General features: G+C 37.0%; 1 protein-coding gene across 4 annotated transcripts in view; it reads right to left on the reverse strand.

Annotated features, from left to right (window-relative positions):
- MLIP (muscular LMNA interacting protein) overlaps positions 1–27,588 on the reverse strand; it is a 154,729-nt gene that overhangs the window by 122,283 nt on the left and 4,858 nt on the right. For 3 of the 4 annotated variants that reach the window (XM_012501894.2, XM_030803439.1, XM_030803438.1), the window contains exons 2-4: positions 21,989–22,144; positions 19,029–19,421; positions 5,777–7,351 (exon numbers count right to left, since the gene is read on the reverse strand). In XM_012501894.2, coding sequence (XP_012357348.1) covers positions 5,777–7,351; positions 19,029–19,421; positions 21,989–22,144 — 2,124 coding nt within the window. The remainder of the gene's footprint in view (positions 1–5,776; positions 7,352–19,028; positions 19,422–21,988; positions 22,145–27,588) is intronic. The other variant, XM_030803440.1, reaches the window with a different exon arrangement.

Here is a 27,588-nt window from a genome sequence, read left to right on the forward strand (position 1 = left end):
ACTGTCAAAAAGTGCCTGGCAAAGCAGATGGGCGAGGTAGCAACTGAGAAAACTTCCCAGGACCCCTCTGCATCCCTCATTTATCTTTTCGTTTCTCTAACACCTTAAATGCATAATTTTATTTCATTTTATTATAATATTTTGCCATCCCTATCTGCCTGCTAGATCTTTTAGAGGAGAGATTTTATATTATTTGTTCTTTTATTTTCAACACCTAATACAAACCTGGCAGAGAAAAGATGTTCAGCAAATATTTGTTGACTTGAAATATCTAATTGAAAATTACAATAAGATTCAAGGACATGAAAAAACACAAATTTTTAGTTACTCGTCTATGGTTCAATTCCTAGACAAGCCTGGCTAATTAAAGACCCTCTTCCACCACTCCAAGCATGCCCTGAGAACATTTCTAATACAGATTTTTGAAGTCATTTTTCTTCATGATGTAAACCTATAACATGTGCCACATTATCTTGATCCCTGTTTTTTCCTTTGACAATTCTCTTATTTGGGTTAAACTGCACACTCCCCTCAATTAAAATGCAAATCCTGGCCAGCGTGGTGGTTCGTGCCTATAATTCTAACAGTTTTGGGGGCCGAGGCAGGTGGATCACCTGAGGTCAGGAGTTCAAGATCAGCCTGGCCAATGTGGTGAAACCCTGTCTCTACTAAAAATACAAAAATTAGCTAGGTGTGGTGGTAGGTGCCTGTAATCCCAGCTACTCAGGAGACTGAGGCAGAAGAATCAATTGAACCTGGGAGGCAGAGGTTGCAGTGAGCCGAGATTGCGCCATTGCACTCCAGCCTGGATGCCAAGAGCGAAATTCCGCCTCAAAGAAAAAAAAAAAAAAGCAAATCCCCCTAGGGAGTGCGGGGTTGGAGAGGAAGACAAGCTTTTTTCAATCATTGAACACCTGAGTGTGAACCATTACTAGGATCAATTCAGAGAGGCTAGCTGGAGAGAAGCACAGGAGTGGTACACAGAACTGGTCAGTATAGAGGCTGAGTGACAGATAGCCTAGCTGAAAGAAGCCTGGAAAGTCAAGGATTCCCAAGAACTTTGTGAAGGGAGTGGAGTAAATGACAGTGACATAAAAAGAGAAAAACAAAATAAGAAAGCACATAAGGCTAGTTTCAGCTGTTTTTTTTGTTTTTTTTTTTTTTTCATTTCACATAGTGGCTCTGATTGGTAAATGTTTGTTAATCTGCCTACAAAACATGATGGAAATCTTATCTTCACCTTCACTGCTATAACTTGACCATAGCCACCATCGTCATTCACCTAGATTGTAGCAATAGACTTCTAAGTTCTCCCAACTTAAACTTTCACCCTCTCATGGTCTACTCTTATTTAGCAGTGAGATAGTTAAGACTGTCACTTATCTATTTGAAACCCTCCAACGACTTCCTGTCTTACTTAAAGTAAATATCAAAAACTAAAGAGTGGCCCACAAGACCCTCCTACAGGATCCGGCTCCCAGCTACATCTCCCTCTGACAACCTCGACATCCTGTTCCTCACTGCTAGCCCAGAATACGTTCTTTGTATCTGTCAAGCACTCTCTGGCCTCAGAGCATTTTCCTCACTATACTCTCTTAAGGAGTATCACCTCCTTGGATGTTACATTCTCAACGAAACCTATCCCAATATCCCAACATAACTTGTGACACCATCCTTTCTGTATTTCCCTTGAGAATCAGGGCTATACTTTTCTCCATGACCTGACACACACAACAATTTACTTATTTGGAGGGGTTATTGTTGATTGTTTCTCTTCCACCAAAGAATATAAACTGTCTTTGAACAGGCATCATCGCATATTTTATTTATTGCAATATCCTCACAGCTTTGAAAAGCACACCTATTAGGTAATCAATACATATTTATTGAATGAATGATTTGCTTGAACCCAGATTAACTATTTTAGCTCATGCAGACACATTCCATATTGCTCATTTTCCAAATTACATGTGGTTCTGCAGAAATGAAGAAAGTTTTATACAGACTGCTGCCAATAAGTTTTCAGTGTGATGTATTTGGGAGTGTTTTGATGTCCTAAAGGAAGGAGACTTTTGTGAATAAAACACCAGCTATAAAGTTTTATGAAATATAAAATAGCTCTCAACTTGTTCCCTAAATAAGCTCTGTGTCCAAATAGCTTTAAGCCCAGGGCAGGCCCATCGATGGAGACTCTTTATAATTGGAACTAATCTTCAGACTATCTTCAGTAAGTGGCAGACTCTATGAGGCTTTGATGTCATGCTTATCCTAATTTCCATATGGAACACCATAATAATTCACTAGGATAAAAATTTAAATTCTTTTATAAATGAAGGCAAAACAGATTGGGGACCCAGACACAACTCCATGGGTGAATTTTGTAATATCCAGTCTTTTCCACGGGAAAAAAAAGTCTCAGACAATATAGATGTTAATCAAAAAGTAGGCCAGTCATGGTGGCTCACGCCTGTAATCCCAGCACTTTGGGATGCCGAGGTAGGCGGATCACTTGTGGTCAAAAGTTCAAGACCAGCCTGGCCAACATGGTGAAACCCCGTCTCTACTAAAAATACAAAAATTAGCTGGATGTGATGGCGCACACCTGTAATCCCAGCTACTTGGGAGGCTGAGGCAGGAGAATCACTTGAACCCAGGAGGCAGAGGTTGCAGTGAGCCAAGATCACACCACTACAGTGCAGCCTGGGCGACACAGTGGGACCTGTCTCAAAAAAAAAAAAAAAAAAAAGGCAGGCTGAGCAGCATTCAGATGCCCATCCTGTCTAAAGCAATGATTATAATGTGAAATAGTATTTTAAACTACATCTGAATTTAACATATCATAGCAATTATATCACACAAATGCAAGCAGATTCAGAACCTTAAGATTTTATGCATGAAGAAGAAACATCAAACACACTTTATATCTGAATTTAGCTCAGCATACTATGGTCGATCCATTTTATTTTAATATCAAAGGACAATAGGGCCCAGACTTTAATATCGTTCAAGCATTCATGTTTTAATTAGATGCCATCTGTATTCTATGATCCCTATTATTTCAGAATCTCAGCGTGAGTAAAGCTGACCTAAATCTAAAGCTCTTTGATTTCAAAAAGAGCCCTGTGCTCAGCTTAGCACCACACTGGAAGGAGCAAGACAAGAAACAACCCATGAAAGCATATAAATTCTTCGATATCACACAGCTTTTGTCTATTTCTTCCTATCGTTCTGTAAAATAATGTTACCAATTTAAACACTAGTCAAACATCAAAAGAGATCGGGGTAAGATTTATCTATTCCACATCCATTTTAATAAGTTTTTTATACTCAAGATACGATTTCTGAAAATAATAGATTGTAATAAAAAAAAGTAGGCTGACTTTCTGATTTTTACCTAAAGAGATAATATAGCAAGATGCAAGGAGAAAATAAACATGGAAAAGAATAGCATTGTCTCATAGTCCATACTATTCTATTTTTGCAGAAGCTATTATAAATTTTACCCATGATAAGAAGCTTTTTTTTTCTGTTCAAAGAAATCTATTGATATTTTTACTGGTAGTTAAATTATAATCATTCTTCTTATTTTCCTGTTCATCAAATTTACCTTGCATTTCTTTGAATTTTCTTTACTTGGAAATTTTTTAAAAAGTAAAAAGCAAATGCTGAAAATGTTTCAATGTTGGGTGCAGGAAGAGAGCCCCAAAACAATAGGTCTTCAATAAATAGGCCTTTAATGTATCAAAAGCTCTTTGGGGCTCACCCTCTTCCAACTCTCTGACTATATCCAAAACAGGAGAAAACAAAGTGCAGTGAAACACACATAGTAATGCTTTGAAAAAGCTTCTAGAGTAAAATCACTTTTCACAAAAAAAAAGAATAAGTATATGGCAGCATGGTTCAAAAAATGACAGTTAATGCACCCAGGAAACAGTAACGATTAGGTTGTCAGTTCGTTTTAAATACTCTACAAATAAATTTTATAATCACACATATGTATTTAAAATATAATAAACAGGTCAATTTACCTCAAATAAGTAGGATTTTCAATTGAGAATCACAGAAGTAGTTAAATTTTATCCATCTCATTTGCTTTGAATGTTTGTAATACAAGGACTTAATCTCCAATACATTTTTTAAATGACCCCAAAATTATACACATTGGGAATTCTGGTTCTAATTCCTTAATAATGATTTTCTTCATGAGAATTATAGAGTCAGGCTAAATTGCTAACATGAGTTATTTCTTTGTAGCAATAAATGATAGTAATAAAGAACATGGCTTCAAGAATCAACAGACTTAATATTATATAAATGTCAGCTCCGTAACAGACCCAATGACCTGGACAATTATTCACTGAACTTCAGTTTCTTGGTGTACAAAATAGGGAAAATAGTATTATCAACTTCACATAGTTATAAAACTTAACTGATGTAATCCATTTTAATTAATTTTTCAACTATTTTGTATACTAGCACAGTTCCTGACTCACAGAAAGCATTTGATACTGCTGCTATTATTACTATCAGATTATAAGGCTAATCGTCTTATGTCTCCACACACAGCCTTCTGAGATCATCTTCTGTATATTTGGTCAGATTGTTTTCCATTTCTGAAATGCCAACTTCTTTCCTCTTCATTAAGTTAAATCCTAAATATTTCCGACAGGCCTGGCATTTTTTATAACTTCCCTTACTAACCATGTTCCATCACATTACTCCTGTTATATTGAACTCAGTCGATGATTATTTATAATCTGACTTACACAATTAATTTTGCCTTTTATTGGTTTTCTAGCTATATTGTAAATTTAATAACTGTATATAGCCTCTCCAAATTGTGTATATTTTTTCTACTGATTAAAATTGAATTGTTCTAAGACAAAAAAAAAAAATATCTCTTACTTCCCTTTAAAAGAAACCACACACACTCCAAAGAAACTAGTATAGTGGTACACATATAGCAGGTATTTAATGCATGCTTTTGACTTGAATTGTTTTGTGACATCATTTACAAGATAATGAGGGTCACTTTATCCCTTCAATGTGGCATTCATCATCTGAAAAGTGACAGTGAAACATACTCTTCATGGTATTTCAAAGCTCTAAAACTACATTATTTCAATGTGCTGAGCTGAAAATCACCACCCCTTCTTATGCAGGCACTTTAATTGTTTTATTTTATTGATATAACAGCTATCAAATTCTGGGTATGGGTGATCCACAATCTGAATTACTTGAGAATAGTTGGGAAGCCAGCATGCCTTAGTGTAGAGTTACTTTCTGCTACGAGAACGGGCTTGGCTATGTCACAGGCCTAGATCTAAGATAATATTCCATTTTATATTAATCCTGTCTACTATTCCATCAGTACAGGATATTTGGATGGACGCTAGGGTCCCTGTTAATAAACAATCAGAAAAATATCATAGTCCTGAATCTCAACTACTTGCTTACAATTCTATCATTAGGGCCAATGGTATAACTCATATTATGCCTGGAGAAAAATAATGCCCTTGGAGTCATAGATATAAGAAGTTAGGAAGAGAAAGAGGATTTTCAAAATCGAAGGATTTGACTGAAACACATAATTCTATACAGATTATAATTCGTTTACACATTCAAATACACCAAGTCCTGGTACCCTCTTGCACTTTTTCTTCCTCCGTGTAGGAGCACAATTAATACTATAATTATTGATTTCTGCCTTGGGGAAGAAAAAAAGATTCTTCCCTGTTTCAAAATAAGCATGCACCATGCAACATGCAAAAAATACCTTTGATTTCTTATTTTCTGGGCCTGTTGACATGGACAATGCACAAGGTGAAATCAGCTCCTCTGTCCTTGTTAGAGATATGGGAAGTGATGGGGTTGAAACAGGTGACCTGTGGTTGGGGGTGGTTCTTTCAGATTTCCCAAGTCTTGAAGGCAAGGTACCACTGCTGCAATGTGGGTGCAGAGCTGAGGGACTGAGCTGGGGCACCAGGGTGGGCAGATTGGCATGAGGGAGAGAGGAGGACCTCAGGTTGGGAAGAGAGGCAGAGCTAGCACTGGAGACAGGGAGTGAAGGAAGAGCTGAAGGATTCAGCTCCTGGGCAGACAGTTGGGATGATGCTCTTTCAGATCTGTTTATCAGGCTTGAAAGAGCTGGGGAAGGATGGAAACATTTCTCTGAAGAAGAGAACGTAGCTCTTTGATTAATAGGAGGAGATAGAGAAGATAATGCAGAGGAGGCTAATGTAGAAGGGTACGTGTGAATGTTTCTGGGGTTTTCTGGAAAACCCCTGAGGTCACCATCCTGTTTACTCTTCAAAGAGGAAAGAGAAGAGCTTGGTGGAACAGGAGGAAGACCCACAGAACTGAATGTACTGGTTTGTAGCAGGGAGAGCATGGTATTGCTCTTCAAAGTAGGTGATGGTGTTCTCTCTACATTCATGGAAGCAAGGCTGCTACTAGCCTGTTTTGTAGGAGAAAGGGAGGGCGCCTGAGAAAGCGGAGTAGACTTGGTGAAAACAGGCAGGTGAAAAGACTGCTGGGTCAATTCAGAAACCTGGCGTTCCCCTTGATCTGGTGACCCGGCTCTCAGGGAATAACTTGAGAGAGATTTTTTAGGCGTAGGTGGGGTCTGCTTTGCTTTTTGATCAAGTGTGAGCGTGGAAGAGGCCGGGGAGTTGAGAGAGAAGGTGGGACAGGACGCAGGGGAAAAGGGTCTTTGGTGGGAAGGGTTTGACTTGAGAATGGCAGTGAGAAGGGCAAGCCGGGAAGGCACCGGGGATTTTACCCCTGACTTTGAAAGATTTCCACTAGATGACATTTGGCTGCAGATGGTGGAAGAAGAGCCGTGGAAAGAGGAGGTAAATGGTTTGGGGCTCGGAGAGAGTGAATGCGTGACAATGCGGACTGGTATGTACGAGGCTGAATTCGACTTCAGAGAAGCACTGGAGGACGGTGGAGGAGAAGAGGTTCTCGGACTTTCTCCGCGACTAAGGACATGCGAGGTTAAAGTTGTCTTCTTGAGAGCTTCAGAGGTCAGTCCAGGCTTTGGATCTGCTGCAGTCGAACTGGGTAAATTAGAACCTGATAGTTGAGTGGAATGGGGAAACAGTAACGTCGAGCAGGTGCCCTTCGATGCAGAAAAGGGTGTAGAGTGAGCGGTAGTTTGAAAATACGTAGCTGATTCTTCCACCACGGCCCCACCGACATCCAGCCTCCTAGTGTGGAACTCCTCTAGGACAGAGGCTCCCTCGAGGTTAACTGGGTCGGGTGGTGCTTTCAGATTAGTTGGAGAAACAAAGGAGAAAGCAGGTGGTTTACAGGCAAGCTGCTCAGAGGTAGTGGGAGAAGAAGTTAACTAGAGGAAAGAGAAATAGACAGATTGAAATAGGATATTATTTGTGAAATGATCAAAATATTCTTGTCACTTGTGCGATTATGCAAACAATTTACACAAAAGGAGGCATCTTAAACCTCCACAAAAATGAAGGAAATTCTGTTTTGCTAATGAGGACTTGCTCTGAATTCGAAATAAGATACAAATAAGCTGTGAAGCATTACATCCTATACCTCATTTATCCCACAGAATGAAATCAATATAAAATTGTATTGCATAGTTGGAAGATAATTCGTTGACAGCATCTAAAATAGTTATCTTAATTTTGAATTGTGTGATTTGGAAAGATTTAAATCACCATCAGTATAAATTGCAAATTTCACTTTGGAAAATTATTTTCTTCTATTGTAAGAATATAAAGCATGATATTATAATGACTACAAGCCTTAAAAAAATTTTAACACACTTCAAGTGTTTAAAATTCTGAGAGTTTCTACTACTTAACTCCTACATGCTATGAACTTGGAAAAGTGCCTAGAATTCAAATGATTAAACACCCAATATCAACACGGAATGATAAATTGAGAGAGTGAAAGCAAAGTCCAAACTAAACAGGAAGTTTTGGCTTATTCTTCCTACTTATTTGCCAGAATGAACATTTAACATGAACATATAATGAACATGTAACAAATAATTTGGGTCATGCTGGAAGAAATAGGCTCCCTTTTGTATCAAAAGAAGCCAGAACACTTTACAAATACAATCCACCTGAAACAAGGAAACCCACCAATCCAAATAAAGAGGAAATAAAGAAACCAAATAAAGAGGAAATAAAGGACAATTCATCATTTTACAAGAGAAGCTAGGGACAGCCTGTGAAACAACTGGATGTAGGCAGTGTTGTGCCATTTTAAAACTCATCTAGTACTTTAAGTACTGAAGTTATAAATACTTTGAACACCTTTTAAACAGAGGTTTACCTTAAAAGTCATTGATTTGATTATGTCAATATATAAAAGAAACAATAAACATGCATGTCTAATAAAGAATTTAGGGAATATCAATCATTCAAAATATCAATAAATATTAAGATTTACATATAGATATTGCATTAAGCACATAGCAGGAAAATGTATATAAACATAACAATCAAACTTAGCAAAACTTTACAAATAAAGTAAAAGATATTTCTTGATTTTGCTTATAACATTTTAAGATTTCCATCAGACCTAATGCAGAGGTTTTCATGTCATATAGTTTTAATCTCTAAAAATATTTAAAACTGACAAATTCAAACAACTCATCCCAAACTTCCAAGTTTCTAAGTAAACATACCCAAAATATTCCTTTCTTTTATATGTGAATTTATATGTATCTTTGCAACATGAAGAATTCTTGCTACATAAATAATACATGAATATATTGGCAAAACCCAGAATATGGGAAAATCAGAGATAATTGAAAGTCAAGCAGAATTGAATCAAATGGAGGAAGAAAGCTTAGCAATTCACTCGTATAAGTTTTACTTAGAAACAACTCTGCTTAGCCAATGTTTACGTAACTGATTCATGTGGTTAGAGATATATTTAAATCCAAACACTACTAGCTGGGCGGCTGAATATTTCTGTCACTACAAGCATGACAATGTCTTATTTGAAGTTATGCAATCATTTGTAGTTAAATATGTAATTAATGTTTAAGAAATTGTTCTCTTAGGGTAAATAGTATATCTAGGGAATTTTTTTTTTTACCACAAATGAAAAGTCTTCATTAATTGTTTCCTATGATTGATCTCTCCTAATGAAAAGAATATAGAAACATTTCTAGACTGTGTAGTGTGTCTTTGCATGTTGTACTATGCCTGGAATAGCTGTTTGGTAAAGAATTCTGTAAATAACAGCAGTCACAAAACTCTCATTAAATTTTCAGTTCTGCTGTTTCCAAATAACTTTAATGTATATGACAAACTCAATTATTTACCCTGATTATTCACCAAATTATCACTATGCTAGGACCATAGAGCTGTAATTGTTAGGGTCTCATTCAGAGGAAAAGACTAACCTCTCCAACTTCCTCAAAACTATGACTTCTAATGACCAAACATTCTACTACATTAATTAATATTTAACCTAATATAAATATTTCAGAATTTTATTATACTTTTTAATATATTTAAAACATTGATTTTTGAGGAACTTCTAAGAAAAAGGCTCTGAAAAGTCTAAAGATGTTTACCATGTTTATATTAATCTGCACAAAATTTTTATTATATTTTCTTAATATATTAATAAGTACATGCAACATATTCATTTCTAACTTGCAAATATACCATGATGTACTAATTTGTACTAATAGAAAAATGTGACACCATATTTTATAAAATTCTCGGGGGTGAAGGATTCTTTTTTTATAAAAAGATTCATTTTCCTGAGTTTCTCTAATTAATAAATTTTTAAAAAGAGGAAGTTAAAGGCATGAAAATATGTGTGCAGAAAGAAGATAGGGGCACCTGTCAAATTCTCAGTTAGTAGCTCAGAATCAGTCCTTCATTTTACCCCTTCCTATAAATCCCTTATTAGTGATCCCAAACTTCCTTATTGGCATCTATTTAATGCAAATTATTTCCATCTCTTCTTCCTCTACCATTCATAATCCTCTATGTTGCTCTCAAGGTTTGTTACTGATGCTCTAACTCCTTCTCCCTCAAGGCTGTTCTAGGTCTTCTTTACCATTTATTTCTTACCTCATCTTTATTGATTCCTTTGCTTCAAACACCTCTCTAGAGCTACCAATGACCATGTTTTCCAATACCCAGAACTACGCTGGCTCCTTGAGCCCCCCTTGCCATACACTCTCTCTAAAGTCATTTTCAAAACTCTCTTCTCCTAGAAAGGCTATCTGGAACTCTGGAAAACATTCACAATAATCTCAGTAACAGAAGATGCAATGTGCTCCTATCATTAGGTAAGTACATGACCCTAATCATAAATTCACCCTCAGATCCTATATAATAGAGACCATCAATTATTTTAACAACCATTCTCTATTGTAGAACTGCCTTGTATTTTTACTGCCTGTAAATCTAAAATAAACTGCTCCTGTGTATATTCAGTTTTCCCTGATGTTTCTATGAGATTTCAAAGCATTTGAATAAAAAAAAACCTGAAGTGACTGATCTGCTACCTAGTATCTTGAATACTTTCTGAGATTCTGACAGCACCAGATGTGGATCGCATATAGTTGTGCTCTTCCTCCTGAATCTGTACGGCTACATGAAGCAGAAACCCCAGATTCTCCCTTGTCGTCACATACCGATCATCACATTATGGCAGCTTGGCCTCCTAAACTTACCTATTATTGATTCGTCCTCTTTGTTGAATGTTTGCAATGCTACAGGGCAGATTCTCAGCCTTTCTTACCTGAACACATTAAATAATCTTTTCTGGTGTTCTTACTTCTAGTTGCACCCTATTTAACCTATCACTAGATTGAACTTTTAAAATCTGATCACCTATGCCCAAGACCTCATCATTGGTTTCCTTGTGTCTACCATGAACTAAAGATACTTCCTTCATGACAAAGCCCCTCTCTTGCTATCCAGTCTCATACTCCTCATCCCCTATTTTTTAAGTTTCAGTAATACTTTGTTCAATCTCAACCTTCTTACCAGCATTGCCAACATTCTAGCTATTGTGGTTTCTTGCCATCCTCTCTTGCCAATCAACTTGGCAAACCTTCATTCTTAAAACAATCCCAGCAACTGCCATTATGTTTCTAGACCTAGTCTACTAAAAGTTGCTATAAGAAAAAATTGATACCACTTGTTAACAGGACCACGGCACCTATTTTTCAAACTGCGTCCTCTACAAGGGCACAAGCTGAGTGGGGCTGGTTTCCCCTGCACTGAATTCCCCTGCAGAAGGGGAGGTTTTCTCAATTCACATATGGGCTGGCTGAGTCACTATAGACTGGTGAAAGCACAAGTTCAATGTCTGTAGTCTCAGCTGGGCCCTGCACCTCTCGATTTTTTGGTTGGTTGATTTGTGTTTTCTTTTTTGTTGTTGTTGTTTGGACCTTGGCTTCCTCTACTGTTCTGATGAACAGCTTTTCCAAAAACTTAACGTTCTCCATAAACCCTTAACCTACTATTTCTCCCATTATGCTCAACAGATGGCCTAGATTTCTTTACTCTAAGGAAAATTGAGATTACCAGGAAAGCAAATGTTGGTAGTGTCACTTTCATTCCCTTTCCCTCATTCTAAGGAAAGATGAATGAAAAAAACCTTTTGCTTTGTAAAAGGTGAATTCTCCTTGTGTACTCTGAATCACAGCAGCTCTTGCCCTCTTAGAAATCTCATTTCATCAGTTATTCCCCACATCCTATGTATTTATCCTTTTTAATTTTTTCCTAGCTCCCTGATCCTAACATAGATATAAAACAGAAATTCTCTCAATCTTTTAAAAAACACGATTAATCAGTATCATTGTGGTGAATAGTAAACACAGTCTTTTGTTCCACCTTTTAATCTGGATAGCCAAATGACTTGTTTTGGCCCATACAACATTATCAAATGCAATACAAGAAGCGGTATCTTGAAAAACACTTGTGCATTGAGGCTTACTGGCTTTTTGCGTGCAGAACATTGCCATAACATGAATGAGCTCAGGCTAGTTTACTGGAAGATACAAGACCACATCTCAGCAGACAACTACTCAGCCACCAGACAGCTAACCAGCCACCAGCTAAGCCAACAGCCAATCACTGACATGGGTAGGTCACAGCAAAGATTAACTGAATCTAGCCCACATCTGCAGAACCACCTAGCTGAAAACAGCCCACATTATTGGCCAAAACATTTTGAGCTAAATAAAATATTGTGTTCTAAAACACTAAATGCTGGCATGGTTTGTTAAGCAACAAAAGCTAACTAATAAAAACAAATATATACATACATATCCCAAGCTCTTTCTTGATCCTATATTTCCCATAATTACAGGCCTATGTTGTTTTCTTCTCAGTCAAGTCTGTACAATATAATCACTGCCTTGAGTTTCTTATTTCTTGTAGTCCACACACCCTAAAATGACTACCCAAAGAGTCCCAGCCTTGTAGAATTCCTTCCTTTTAAGTGTAGGTGGAAACGGTTACTTGCTTCTAACTGATGGAATATGACAGATGTGAAGGAATTTTTCAAACGTAACAAAGGTCCCTAATCAGGTGACTTTAAGTTAATTAAAAGTGAGGTTTATCCTGCGTGGGTGTGACCTAATCAAGTGAGCGCTTTACAAAAAATAAAAATAAAAAAAAAAGGTCTTTGGAATTAGAGACTCAAAGCAGCAGAGATACTTTTTCTCTGTTGCTGGCTTTAAGAGGCAAGCTGCCATGAATTCCACAGCCTCAAGGAAATAAATTCTGCCAACCTGACTGACACCTTGATTTCAACCTAGTGAGAGACCCTGAGCAAAGAACATGGCTCAGCTATATCCAGACATCTGATCTACAGAAACCAGGAGAAATAGCTAAATTTGTGAAGCCACTACATTTGTGGTAACAGAAAACTAATACACTTCCTACTAACTTCTAAAAAGATTTCTCCTCCACCCTTACATGGAAAAGTGTTATCACTAACATCTACAATGGTTTATTTTTCCTAAACCCAACAGGCACTTGAATTGCTTACCTTTTCTGATTTCTTTTCAGAGTTTGACTCTTCTAATCTCTCCCTCCTTTTCAAAACTTTTATTTATGGCCTCTATTTCATTACTCTTTCCTAGTATATTTCCTATCTTTTGATGAGTCCTTTTCATATTCCTTCTCATCTTCCACCCTGTTCTTATGTGCTGGTACTTCCTTCCCTATTACCTTTCTGGAATGCCAAAAATGTATTCATCCTTCAAATTTCAGCAACACTGCCTCTGTGAACCCTTTCTGATGGTCCAGGCTGACTTAGGCATCCTCCCCATAGGCTTCCCACTGTTTTCTGAGCATGCAACCTAATACACTTTTTTCTGAGCATGCACATACACTTTTTAAATTCCTTAAAGGCAGATCATATGTCTATGTACCCCTAGTGTCTAGTGCCTAGCCTACTAGCTTCATACAGGAAAATAAATAAATAAATAAAATGTCCAATAGATGAAGGAACAGAAGGATGCAGAAGCGGAAACATAGTTTCTCCTTGCAATTGCCCCGTTATTCTGCTCTAGACTCTGGGCAGTGAGGATGGGCAGGTGGTAGGAAGAACATTGCCTCTGACCTCTGATTCAGTTGTTACCTCCCCAGCCAAGTTCTGACATCAACAAGTTCTTAAGTTCTGACATCAACAAGTCAGGAGACTCTCTTCTTAAAAGCCTACATCATCTTTCTGCTGCAATTGTCAAAGAGACTTGATTTTCCAGATATGTTCTTCCTTTGTACCTGGTTAATGGTACAAATTAACCCACCCAGAGGAAATAACAAGCTACCATTCAGGGAATATAGGGATTCTGCCAGCATCAGAGCAGAGCCTGGAGCTTCTCACTGATTCATAAAAATTCTCCTAAGTGCATCTAGTCTCATTCACCATGAAAGGTAACAAGATAAAAAGAGGGAATCATATACTCACCCTAAGCAAGACACGAAATGGAGAGGTAGCAGTGGGAAGATCACTGGGGAAAAGTTATTTAAAAAAAATCACTTGGTCAGGGATTTGTCCATTGCCTAAAAGAATGTAGGGCCTCTAAATTTTTAATCCTACCCAACTGCCCAAAACAATTATATGACCAAGAAGGCCCATGTAGAATCTGAATTACTACTTAGTCACCTCTCACCTATTCACGCACGGTCAGGCCCAGGTGGCTCTGTTCTGCATGCAAAGAGCCATCCAGCTGATGGCCAGGAACACTTCACCTCCCAGCTTCTTATTATAAATGTGCCATGTTTCAGCAAGTACTTTGGCATTCCGAGCTAGTCCTCCAGCAGTTAGCTGAATCCAACATGAACGTTTAACCTCCTAGCTTCTTTCAAGGTTTTCAACCTCTAAATCTCTGGGGTCAGAAGCTACAGATTATTTGCTTAAGTAAGAGCAACAGCACTAACTCTAAGGCAGGAGTCCCAGGTGCTCTTCCATACTCTATTATCATTTTCTTTCAGCTTTGAATGCTCACTAAGAGGGTTTAGGTAATGTCTATTCTCTATTTATATCACAAGATCATGTGAAAAGGAGGATCATTCATTCATTTATTCATTCCTTCATCAGACACTTTTTAAGCACCCACAGTATTCCAGGCATTGTATTAGGTGATGGGAAGCATAAGTGAGAAAAATATTTTTTGTCAAGTTCAAGGGGTTCAGGAATCTAGTCGGGTAAGAGAGACACATGAAGGCTATTGTAATAAGTATGCTGGTATGAATAGGGTATTTCATTATAAAGTTGAGGCCTGGGGGTATATGGAGGGTTTCTGTGTCTAATGCCCCATCCAAATAACTTACTGTAATCCCTTTTCTATGAATCCATGAAATCTGGTTATTTAATAAATATATGTGCTAATGTCCAAATTCCTCAGAATTTCATGTCAAGACCTCCATTATTTAGCCCCAGTCAGTTCTTTTGGTCTTACTTTCATGTTCCATGTTCTTCTCCCCAGTTCTTACTTCTGAGCTACATTTGAAAAAAGTGTGAAACTCTCCTTCTCCACATGTTCCTTACTTTGTGCCCCCCAAAAAAAAACATGCTGCCATCTCAGACTTCTTAGATACAGTAAATCATTTATTGAGAGCCTACCACTGGCCAGGCACTATTCTAGGCACTTTGCATGGATTATCTCATTTAATCTTCACAAGGTAGGTTGATATATTATTGACTCATTTTACAAATGAGAAAACTGAGGTTTATGATTTCAAGTAACTCACCTAGAGGAATATAGCCAGTAAATTGCCCATCTCATTTTGGTTTTCCCACATCACTCCTCCAATGCACGACCTCCCTTTCCTTACCTCCATCCATTTCTCAAACTGATTTCTGTCCCCATAATCTCACTCACACTGTTCCCACCAAGGTCACCAAACGACCTCCTGATTTCAAGATTTAATGGACTCTGGGGTCCTACTTTATTTTAGCTTGTTTTATATTCCACTATAGACTCCTCTTTTTGGAAAGTCCCATTAGCTTCCACTGCATAAAACCTCTCTCTCAGACTTCTTTGGTTCACCTCTTAGATAGAAAAAGACACCTAGGTTTCTCATTGGCTCTTTTTTTCATAGGTGCTTTTATACTTTCCTGCTTCCTGGCTTGAATCCTGTCTTCTTACTTTTGCCTTCTCTCCCTGAGTAAATTCCCATCACTTTAACTTATGTGGCAAATATCTCCAGTCTCCCTTCTCTCTCCTACGTCCAGAATTCATACTTCCAACTTCTTTCTAGATATCATCACATAGTGCCACCAAGGCATCTCAAACTCAACATCAGATGTCTAATCTCTTCCCATCCCCACCCAAGGCCTGTTATTCATTCTTCAATTAATGATGCCAACATTCATCCAATTTCCTAGGTAATAAACTTCATTCATGCTTAATTTTTCCCATATATTGTCAATGAACAAGTTCAGCTAATTCTACCTCATAAGGCTCTCTGTTTATTCCCACAGTCACTATCTTAGCTCCAAACTTTATCATAGGTCTTTCAGATGAATCACTGTGTTGTATGTGTATTCACCTCTCCTGTAACTCTACTACTACCCCTAGAAAATTCTTAGACTTTTATATGAACATTCAATTCTCTTTTTTCTGAATTTTATTTAAGAGGATTTTGATTCAACAGCTTATTTTAGATAACATGTTTACTTTTGACACGCTTTAAAATTATTGAGTGATTTTTTTAATGTAAGATACTTTTACTTAAACATGCCACTTCAGGAAGCACTTGAGGAGTTTATCATTCAACCCAATATTTATATTGACTATGTCCCTGAAAATATGCTAACCACTGTAGGGGATAAAATGTTTAACAAAACTGAATTTAACATGGGCTTTACCTGTAAAAACTTTACAATCTGTTAGGGGAGATAAGACATGTATCTAAATAGCTATAGTACTGCCTATGATAAGTATAAAATAGGTACAGAAAAAAAGCTATCAGAATAATATTGGGAGAGAGTTTGCTTTCACTGAGAGAACCAAAACAGCTTCATGAAGGTGACAATTTCTGAGCAAGGACTTCACAGGTGAAAAGATATGTGATCTTTTGAATATTTCATTTTTTTCACTCACCTTATTGAACCCCCTTTATATGTAAGGCACTGCATTAAGTGCTAGGGATACAGAAATTAACAAGAGACCAGAACTTGACTTAATGTAGTTTTCAGCCAGTGAGGAAGAAAGATAAAAGTAAATTATTACAACAGAATGAAAAGGAATTATAATGGAGAATTTTTCCCCCATTAAAAGCTATCAAATAATAAAGAAAATCACAAACATGAACAAGAACTAACTCCTTTCCAAAGGGAACATCTTTAAGAGGAGATGCTACTTGAACTGAGCTTAAATTATCAAGTAGCCTAGGTCAAAATGGAGAAGAGCTAGGGAAAAAAGGAAATGTTTGACCAGAGGAATCAAGGGCTCAGAGATGGGAAGGTATGAAGTATGTACTTTGGTGATTGTTCAGGAGAGCTGAAGAAGAGAAGTAAAATACATAGACAGAAAAAGACACCTAGGCTAGGTCATGGAAAGGTTAAAGGCCAGACTAAGAAGTGAAGACATTTCTTAGGAATAGCTTATCAATGACTAACCAATGGAGCTAACTTATAGACAATTCTATATATGGATTCATTTTCACCAGGTAGACTAGAAATTTACTTACTTGACTGTATTTCTGATTGAAAACTTGATATTGTTGACATCAAGTAGCCCAATAGTGTAATTTTTTTTTAGACTTTGTGCATTACAGTTCACTATATTAAACTTCCAGACTGCTTTCTTTGGTGCTCTGGTCATTTCTCCTTAGTTTACACTAGTGGCAATAGTCATCTTATTTGTATTTCATGATGACCTACTGTTCACTCAAATGGATTATTATAGGAAATGGAAACAAGAACAACGGTAATTGATCAAATAATTGGCAATTGGTCAAACACTTTAGGATCTAGTATTCTACCATTACTGGTAATCATAATCTTCAGCCACAATTAATATATGAGGTTGAGATCTGCTTTTTTATTTGGAGCTCTAATAACATGAACTATAACCTGCTCCTAAATAACCTTTTCTGGGAAAAAGATTTTAAAGGACGTATTCAGTCTCTAGATTCACTTCTGTATATTTGGACACACAAAATTAAAAACAAATGGCCAATTCAGGGGAAAAAACTATGAGTTGGAGAAAAGAGTAAATCAAAGACCCAACAATTGCTTGGTTAATTTTATTAATACATTTTCTTCTCAAAGAAGTCACCTAAAGCTATCCTCCCCTAACAATGGAAATTTCCACATTTCTACATCTCCAACTATTTCATTATCTTTTCTGAGGCAAGAAAGAAATATTTAAACCTATCACAGCATATTGGGAATACATTTAATTATATTATTATAATATTTTGTTCCAATACCTAGCTAAGAACGAACTTCAGGAAGAAACAAATGTTTTAGTCCAGTAAAAATGTGAGTACCGCAGTGTGTGTCGCTTACTACCAGAAGACAATATAAGATACTAGATGCTTGAAGATAATAAAAATGCAGCATCAGAAACACAGTGAAGCCGACAGAAATAAAGATGGTGTGGCACCAAAACTCCAATGCTCATTCTACCATTTTGCATTGGTCCTGTCCTAGTAACACAAAAAGACCAACATGCCTGTAAAAATGTCCTTTAAACTACTTTGGGTTGATTGCAAATGCCTGGTCTATTAGATCCTAAACAGGACATCTGGGTAACAATTCATCGTCATTGTCAAGAAGTTAGAGCTCTGCATCCGCTACCTACTTTCAAAGCCAGCGTCTGCATTCCTAACATTCTAACTACACCTCGTCAGTCACCTTACATTTTCATTATAGCAAATAGCCAGTCAATGGCAAATTATTCTATTTTTTTATCTTCAAAATGCCTCCTTGTCCACATTCTTTCTTTCCTGCCATCACAGATATGGGTCTTCTCCTATTGTACCAGACTCTCTCTACCTTAAAATAACCATTCAATCTTGCCACTAAGTTTTGGGGTGGTATAGGATACACAGGGGAAAATTATTTTTCTTACTCTTATTTCCTAGTTTATCCTTTTACTAGTCTTTTACTAATTTAAAATCAATGGATCTACCTCTAATGTCCAATTACTGTCTTTTCACTAGATCTTTCTTACATCTGAAATATGCTTCTTGTTGGACCCAGCTCACCAAGCACACTCTCTTGACTAAAGAAACTCCTCATATCAACCTTCTCCAAGAATTATTTAAAAGAAAGAGGTAGTATTCTCCCAAATTTACTCCAGCTAAATGTTTTACATTTTCTTTCAGCCAATTCACAGCATAATTGCTTAATCCTTTTTATCTTATAGATTTATTATCTATGTTCACACTATGATGATTTATTATCCTGAGATAATAGTTTTTTAAATATATTTTTCTTTGAAAGTTTTGTCTGCCTTAAACAGGATGGCCTTTGCAGACCACCCAAGACAAAGGGTGCATAAACACTTTTTTTTTCCTTATGGACAGCAGGAACACAAAACCTACCTGCCCATGCTTTTGCTGAGGGGCCATCCCATGAAGCATTTCAGGATGTGATGAGGTCTTGAGATCAGTCCCCTGTGTTTTGGGACGCACTACATCAGAGACCAGACTGGAAGAGATTGCTAGAGACTTGGGCCGGACAGCTGCGGTGCCAATCCCTCCTGGGGGGCCTTGTTCAACTTTTCTGCTTGTAGCCTCATCTTCCCCTTCAGAGTCCACAATAAGGACATATTCAGCTTTGAAGAGGTCACTTTGCTGCATTCCTTGAAGTTTGTTTGCTTCAAATTCCCTTTCTTGTGAAATCGTTCCACTGACCTCTGAAGGACAAGTCAATGTCGCTTGGTGTCTCTCTTGTTGGCTCCCAGCATTCAAGGTCAAGTAGTCATTGGATTTAGACTGTAATAGATGTAGAGAGATAAAAGCATTGACATTAGTTTAATAAATGCTTTTTTGGCATGTACATTGAAAAGCTTAACCTCCTTATACTTTCAAAAATATATTAAATTAGGTTGACATAAGAAAGAGATTGGGTTGAAGTTAGCGGTTTATTTTTACTAGCCCACTAGCCCACCTGTTTTTCCTGGTCTATGCCCAAACAATTTTGGGATAGTAATCAACATCAACAAGCAAACCTAACTGTTTTCAAGTAAGTCATGATACAACATTTTAAACAGAGAGAGGGAGAGAGCAATGTTTTCCGTGAAGACATTTGTGAAACAAATGGGGATTGGGTAAGGGTTTAGTTAATGGTGAAGCAACCTGTATATCCTTTAAAAGCCAAGGGAGGAAGGAAATCCCCATTGAAAGTTTCTAAAATAATACAAAATCTCTCTAAAAATCTGAAAGGAAAAATAAAATTGGGCAAAATGCATAGTCAGACAAAACAATCTACGTTAATTAGGGAGAAATCATAAATAGAACACCAAAAAAGAAGATGTAGATATTTTTAGTACAAAACATCTTTCACTGTTTTATTTTGGATTTGTAATTCTCAGTCTTTTCCCATCCAATTTTCTGTGAATACATATGTTTACAACACCAGGATCAAGACAGCTTTATCAAGCTACCAAACTTCTTTTTCTAAAACTATGACAGCCATGTATACTAAGATTGTGTTTAAAAGACCCAGTGTCAATTTTCTAATTTTTATAATTACACGATGGTTACTATTATTCTTTTCTCTGTAGTTTTTCGGTAAGGCTAAAATTATTTCAAAACAGAAAGTCAAGCCACTAAATGAAAATAAGCTAACAATTTCAACTCTGCTGGTCAATTTAATGTGTCCTGTGTGTGCATGTATTGTATGTATGAACACAGAAGTCAAATCACTGATTAAATATAACTAAAAAGTTGATTTTATAAACCCATCCCACATTATTCAGCTGATAATGAGGATATAGTCAGGATAAAACACAAATTGCCTCTGATTAAAATTTCTCTGCCCGTCTTTCCCTATTTACTCTGATATTGTTTTCATTGTATTTATCACTATATGGATTTTATTACATACTTTTTTCATTTTTTTCATTGCCTGCCTTCCTGATAACAACTAGGCTATATGAATTGTCTTTATTCAGTTGGAATCCAATCACCAAGAGAATATAATATGTTCAGTAAACAGTTTCTAAGAATATAAATGAATGAGGAATTACACTATTTTAATGTTGAACTGTCTAAGAGATAGGGTGAAAAATCTTTTAAAGATGTGGTTGTATATATATCATTGCAATCAGCAGATAAATATTATCATCTTAGGAAGTTCTGGAGGCTTGCAACCAAGGTTGGTTTATGTAGCTACAGTCTCACACCACTCATAAGGCCAAATTACAAAGGATCTCATTAATATTATGTAAATGAGTGCTGTAGGAAAGAAACTATCTAGAAGTGCCATATATAGTATTCACAGCCCTATTAGTCTTTGAAAGAAGATAGCAGCATTGAAAACCCCAGGATCATGGAAATATTACTACTTTCTAGATAAGATGTTTTCTTGTAGACAAGGTGAATCTGATTATTTTACCCCTTTCTAATTGTGTCAGGAATAACACAAAGTTGCCCCAATCTCATTTTATTTATAAGTAAGCAATGTTAAAACACATTTTAAAGAGAAAAAACATTTTTACTCAAAATTTTGTTATTCTAACACAAGTTATTTTCAAGTTTTTTAAATTTGTTTAATTTCACTTCCCATCTTGGTCTCATTTTAGATAGGTACAATCAAGATATGAACACAGTATTATATCACCTAATATTGTAAGGTTAACATTTTCCATGGAATTATCTAATCACCATCAGTATAACTTTGCCAAAGTGATGTACTATTATATTCTTAATTTTTCTGATTGTTAGATATTAGGCTTTTTTTATTTTTCCCTAATTATTTTCCTACATAACATTTTTCTTCTTTTGTAATATTTCCTCGGGATAATTTTCAAAGAGTTAGATTATTGAAAGGTTATAAACAGTTTTATAACTATAGATAAAGTATTTCCACCAAAATTGTATAAATTTACAAAACCGGCAGCAAAGTGTAAGCATGCCAATGTTTCCACAACTTTCCCAACATCAGGTATTACATTTTTTAATGTTGCTAATTCATTACCTGTAAATAATCATATCTCACTGTTTTGTCTTATATTTGCTTTTGAGATAAATTTAAACATTTTTAAATTTTGTTTTTACTTTCTTAAGAAACATTTGAGACAAGGTGCCAGGAAGTAGAATTTGTCATGTCAATAGCAAACAGTAGGATGTCAAACTGAAAAAAATTGAAGATAATGCATTAGAGAGAACATGCAATTTGATAACATTTATGCTTCTGTTGCATTATTATATTTTTAGTCAAACTTGGTGTCACAGCCACTTTAATTGAAGCACAGGAAATATATACAAATTTCCAAGTCATCATTATCGAAAATTTAATATAATTGTTTGAAATAAAAAAAGAATAAAAATAATCCTACCCTATTTACAGTTTCTGGACTCTTATCACTTGATTCTTCTGGAATTTTTACAAGGAATTTAGAGGTGTCAGCCAACTGAGTATGGGTTGGTAGTCTTCTGACAGTGGGGACAAATGTGAAGATCAGAGGTTTGGCTTCAGAACCACCAGCAGAGACCTATGAGACATGTAGTTAATTAGACTTTCAGCCTTGTCAAAGTTTTATCTTGACTTTATTCTTCATACGACATGCTATTTATCTCATTTATTTTGAAGAATTGCCTGTTGTCCTGTGATCATGTATATGGCTGCCAAAGTAAACACCTATAAAAATAGTCATAATGAATCAGAACCTTTTTTATGATACTATTTACCAGAGAAAACGATACCACCCAGGGAAGATCCTGTTGTAGGGGATGGCACAAAACAGCAGGTTGGCAAGCTGATCAGCTGGAATCTCACAGAGCATTTCTGCCTCAGTGGGGTCATCACAAACTCATCATCTGTTCTGTTTCAAAACTGGCTTTCATCCATCTAACCCTGGGTTAGCAGGTTCAATTTATTAACTCATAATCAATAAGCATGCAAGAAAATTCCCACATTTATCGTTAACAAGAATGCCAAAATATAGATTTACAGTTGAAAGTACGCCTGTCAGAATACCCATGCTACTGTTAAAGATATACCTTCTCCTTCATTTATTCTTCATTTTTTCAAAAATAATTGTATGAAGTATTTGCTGTGTGACAGGTACTCAGGAGGTAGGAAAACAACGGTGAACAAGAAACAGTCAGTAGACTACTCACAAGCAGAAAAAAGATAAGCACAGACTACTAAGGGAACAGTGATGAAGGGTGCCTACCCAACCCATGAAGCTTCAGAATAGGGAGCACCTGAAATTTAAGTCCAGGTGAAAAGGAGGCTAGGGAGATTCCAAGCTGAGGAACGGAGATGAGTGGAAGCATGGAAAGTAGCAGCAGTGGAGAGTGTATCAAGCTTGGACTTTGTTCCGTCAACATTGTTGATTGAAAAATGACATAGTCCTATTAGAATTGTAGATAGATAAAATCTAGTTTTAAAAGTCACAAGCCAGCCGGGCGCGGTGGCTCACGCCTGTAATCCCAGCACTTTGGGAGGCCAAGGCGAGCGGATCACCTGAGATCAGGGGTTTGAAACCAGCCTGGCTAACATGGTGAAACCCCGCTCTCTATTAAAAATACAAAAAAAAAATGAGCCGGGCGTGGTGGCGGGCGCCTGTAGTCCCAGCTACTCGGAGAGGCTGAGGCAGGAGAATGGCGTGAACCCGGGAGGCGGAGCTTGCAGTGAGCCGAGATTGCGCCACTGCACTCCAGGCTGGGCGACAGAGCGAGACTCCGTCTCAAAAAAAAAAAGAAGTCGCAAGCCTAGACACAAGAATAAAACGCCAAAAGCATAAGTTGAGGACTAAATGGAAAGGGAGAAAGAGAAGACAGTACTGTAGATTTCTCTTTTAAGAAGTTTGCATGAGAAGTAAAAAGAAGTTGAGAGTAATTAGAGAGCAAATTAGATTCAACAGGATGCTTTTGTTTGTCTTATAATAAACTTGAACATATCTATATACCAGGGGATGGGTGAGAGTAGAGAAGGAAAGGGGAGCAAACCCTGAAGGAAGCAGGTGAAATAAGTTACAGCAACAACAAAAGGAACATGCTCTCCTTTGAGAGTGGAGAAAATAGACTAAGAGCTCACAAACGTGGTAAAGTGGTGGAAATGGAAAGAGTGGGAAGGTGATGAGAACCACTTTTGTTGTAGATAAAACTGCATGTATTTATCATGTACAATATGATGTTTTGAAATCTATAAACTTTTGGAATAGTTAAATCTAGTTAATTAACAGATACAGTTCCTCACGTAATTATCATTTTTTTGGTGAGAACACAACATCTATTATCTTTGCATTTTTCGAGAATACAATATATTGTCATTAACTATAGTCACCATGCTGTACAATAGATCTTGTGAACTTATTTCTTCTATCTAACTGTAATTATATATATTTTGACCAACATCTCCTCAAGTCCCCTCCCTCCTACCGACCACAGCCTCTGGTAAGCACTATTTTACTCGTTACTTCTATTAGATCAACTTTTTAAAATTCTACATATGAATGAGATCATGCAGTATTTGTCTTTCTATAACTGGCTTATTCCACTTAACATAACATCCTCCATGTTCATCTGTGTTGTTGCAAATGACAGAATTCCATTCTTTTCATAGCTGAATAGTATTCCATTGTGTATATGTACTACATTTTCTCTATTGATAGAAACCTAGTTTAATTCTATATCTTAGTTACTGTGGATACTTCTGTAATAACATAAGAGTGCAGATATCTCTTCCATATACTTATTTTATTTCGTTTGACTATATGCCCAGTAATGGGATTGCTAGATCATATGGTAGTTGTATTTTTAATATTTTGACAAACCTCCATACCATTTCCACAATGAATGTACCAATGAACACTCTCACCAACTGTGTGTAAGTGTTCCCTTTTCTTACATTCTCACCAACACTTATGCTTTGTTTTTCTGATAATAGCCATTCTAACAGGAGGGAGGTAATATCTCACTGTTTTCATTGGCATTTTCCTGATGATTAGCAACAATGAGCATCTTTTTCGTTATGAGCATCATTTTCATTCATACCTATTGGCCGTATACCTGTTGGCCATTTGTGTGTCTTCTTTTGAGAGATGTCTATTCAGATGTATTGCCCATTTTTTAATTGGATTGTTGTCTTGCTATTGAGTTGTTTGAGGTTTTTTTAATATTTTTTGGTTCCTAACCCTTTATCAGATGTATAATTTACAAATATTTTCTCCCACTCTGTAGGTTGTCTCCTCACTCTGTTGATTGTTTCCCCTGCTGTACAGAAGCTTTTTAGTTTGCTAAAATCCTGTTTATCTATTTTTGCTTTTTTTGCCTATACTTTTGAAGTCATATCCAAAAAATTATTGCACAGACAAATGTCTTAGAACTTTCCTGCTATGTTTTCTTCTAGCAGTTTCATAGTTTCTGGTCTTACATTTAAGTCTTTAAAACGTTTTGTATATGGTTAAAGACAGAGGTCCAGTTTCATTCTTCTGCATGTGGATATCCATTTTCCCAATACCACTTATTGAAGAGACTGACTTTTCCCCATTGGGTGTTCTTGGCACCTTTATCAATCATCAGTTGGCTGTAAGTGTGTGGATTTATTCCTGGACTCTCAGCTGGAAATCTCAGTTCCATTGGTCCATGTGTTGGTTTTAATGCCAGCATCATGCTATTTTGGTTACTATAGCTTTGTAGTAGTATATGTGAATTCAGGCAGTGTGATCCCTCCAGCTTTGTTCTTGTTGCTCAGATTGCTTTGGTTATTCAGGCTCTTGTGTAGTTCCATAAGAATTTTATTATGTTTCAACTCTGTGAAGAATGTCATTGGTATTTTGACAGGAGTTGCGTTGAATCTGTAGATCACTTTGGGTGTTAGAGACATTTTAACAACACTTATTCTTTCAGTTCATGAACACAGTATATCGTTCCATTTATTTATGTCTTTCTCAATTTATTTCATCAATGATTTTTGTTGTTGTTGTTGTTTTGAGACGGAGTCTCACTCTGTCACCCAGGCTAGAGTGCAGTGGCACAATCTCGGCTCACTGCAAGCTCCACCTCCCGGGTTCATGTCATTCTCCTACCTCAGCCTTCCGAGTAGCTGGGACTACAGGCGCCCACCAACACTCCCAGCTAATTTTTTGTATTTTTAGTAGATACGGGGTTTCACCATGTTAGCCAGGATGGTGTCGATCTCCTGATCTCGTGATCTGCCCATCTCGGCCTCCCAAAGTGCTGAGATTACAGGCGTGAGCCACCGCACCCGGCCCTAAAATTTTTTATATATAAGATCCTGTCATCTGCAAACAAGGTCAATTTAACTGCTTCCTTTCCAAATTGGATGCCTTTTATCTCTTTCTTTTGCCTAATTGTTCTGGCTAGGACTTCCAGTCCTACGAGGAATAGAAATAGTGAGAGTGGGCCGGGCACGGTGGCTCACGCCTGTAATCCCAGCACTTTGGGAGGCCAAGGTGGGTGGATCACGAGGTCAGGAGATCGAGACCATCCTGGCTAACACAGTGAAACCCCGTCTCTACTAAAAATACAAAAAATTAGCCAGGCATGGTGGCGGGTGCCTGTAGTCCCAGCTACTTGGGAGGCTGAGGCAGAAGAATGGCGTGAACCTGGGAGGCAGAGGTTGCAGTGAGCCTAGACCGGCCACTGTGCTCCAGCCTGGGCAACAGAGCCAGACTCCATCTCAAAAAAAAAAAAAAAAAGACAGAAATAGAGTGGCATCCTTGTCTTTTTTCCAAATCTTATAGTAAAACCTTTCAGCTTTTCCCCATTCAATATGTTAGCTATGGATATGTCATATAGGGCCTTTATCATGTTGAGGTACATTCTGTCTATACCTAATTTGTTGAGAGTTTTTATCATGAAGGAATGTTAAATTTTGTCAATGCTTTTCTGCATCTATTGAAATAATCATATATTTTATGTTTTTAATTCAGTTAATGTGATGTATCAGATTTATGGATTTGCATATTTTGTTGAACCATCCTTGCCTCCCTGAGATAAATCCCACTTGATCTTGGTAAATAATCTTTTTAAAGTGCTCTTGAATTCAGTTTACTAGCACTTTGTTGAAATTTTTGCCTATATGTTCATCAGGAATATTGGCCTGTAGCTTTCTTTTCTTGTTGTGTTGTTGTCTGGTTTTGGCATCAGGGTAATGCTAGTCTCATAGAATGAGGTTGGAAGTATTCCTTCCTCCTTAATATTTTTGGAATAGTTAGGGGAGTATTGGTCTTAGTTCTTCTTTAAATGTTTGGTAGGATTCAGCAATGAAGCCATCAGGTCTGGGCCTTTCTTTGATGGGAGATACTTTATTGCTGATTCAACTTTCTTACTCATGACTGTGCTGTTCAGATTTTCTATTCTTCATAATTCATTCTCAGTAGGTTGTATGTGTCCAAGAGTTTATCCATTTCTGGAAGCTTATCCAATTTGTTGGTATATAATTATTTACAGTAGTGTTCTATGATACTTTGTATTTCTGTGGTATAAATTATAATGTCTCTCTTTTATTCTCTGATTCTATTTATTTGTCTAAAGATTTGTCAAATTTATCTTTCCAAAAACCAATTCTTTGTTTTATTGAGCAATCACTCTTGATATAATTAATTTTCATGATAAAATCAGTCCCTTCTTGTCAGAGTGACACTGCCCTGCCACCTCCATTCCCCTGTCAGAAGAAATATGACATGCCCTGGCAAGTCTCTCACTCCCTCTCCCTTCAATCCCTGCCATCTTTCTATGCCTTGAACTGCTCAGAACTTATGACCTTATGAGCATGCCTTTTAACCCAGTTCATGTCAGTGCCCATGAGAAACCCTAGGCTCTGTATCATCCCTCCATTCCTGTATGCTATGCACATTCCTAGTTTTGTTCCCATCTTGCACCCTGCTCCAACTCTCAAAACCTTTTCACTGTATACCTTCTGGAATTCAGTGAGCAATTAAAAAAAATCTTACATATCTGTATC

The sequence above is a fragment of the Nomascus leucogenys genome, chromosome 22a (genome assembly GCF_006542625.1).
Source record: "Nomascus leucogenys isolate Asia chromosome 22a, Asia_NLE_v1, whole genome shotgun sequence".
NCBI classification, from domain to species: domain Eukaryota; kingdom Metazoa; phylum Chordata; class Mammalia; order Primates; family Hylobatidae; genus Nomascus; species Nomascus leucogenys.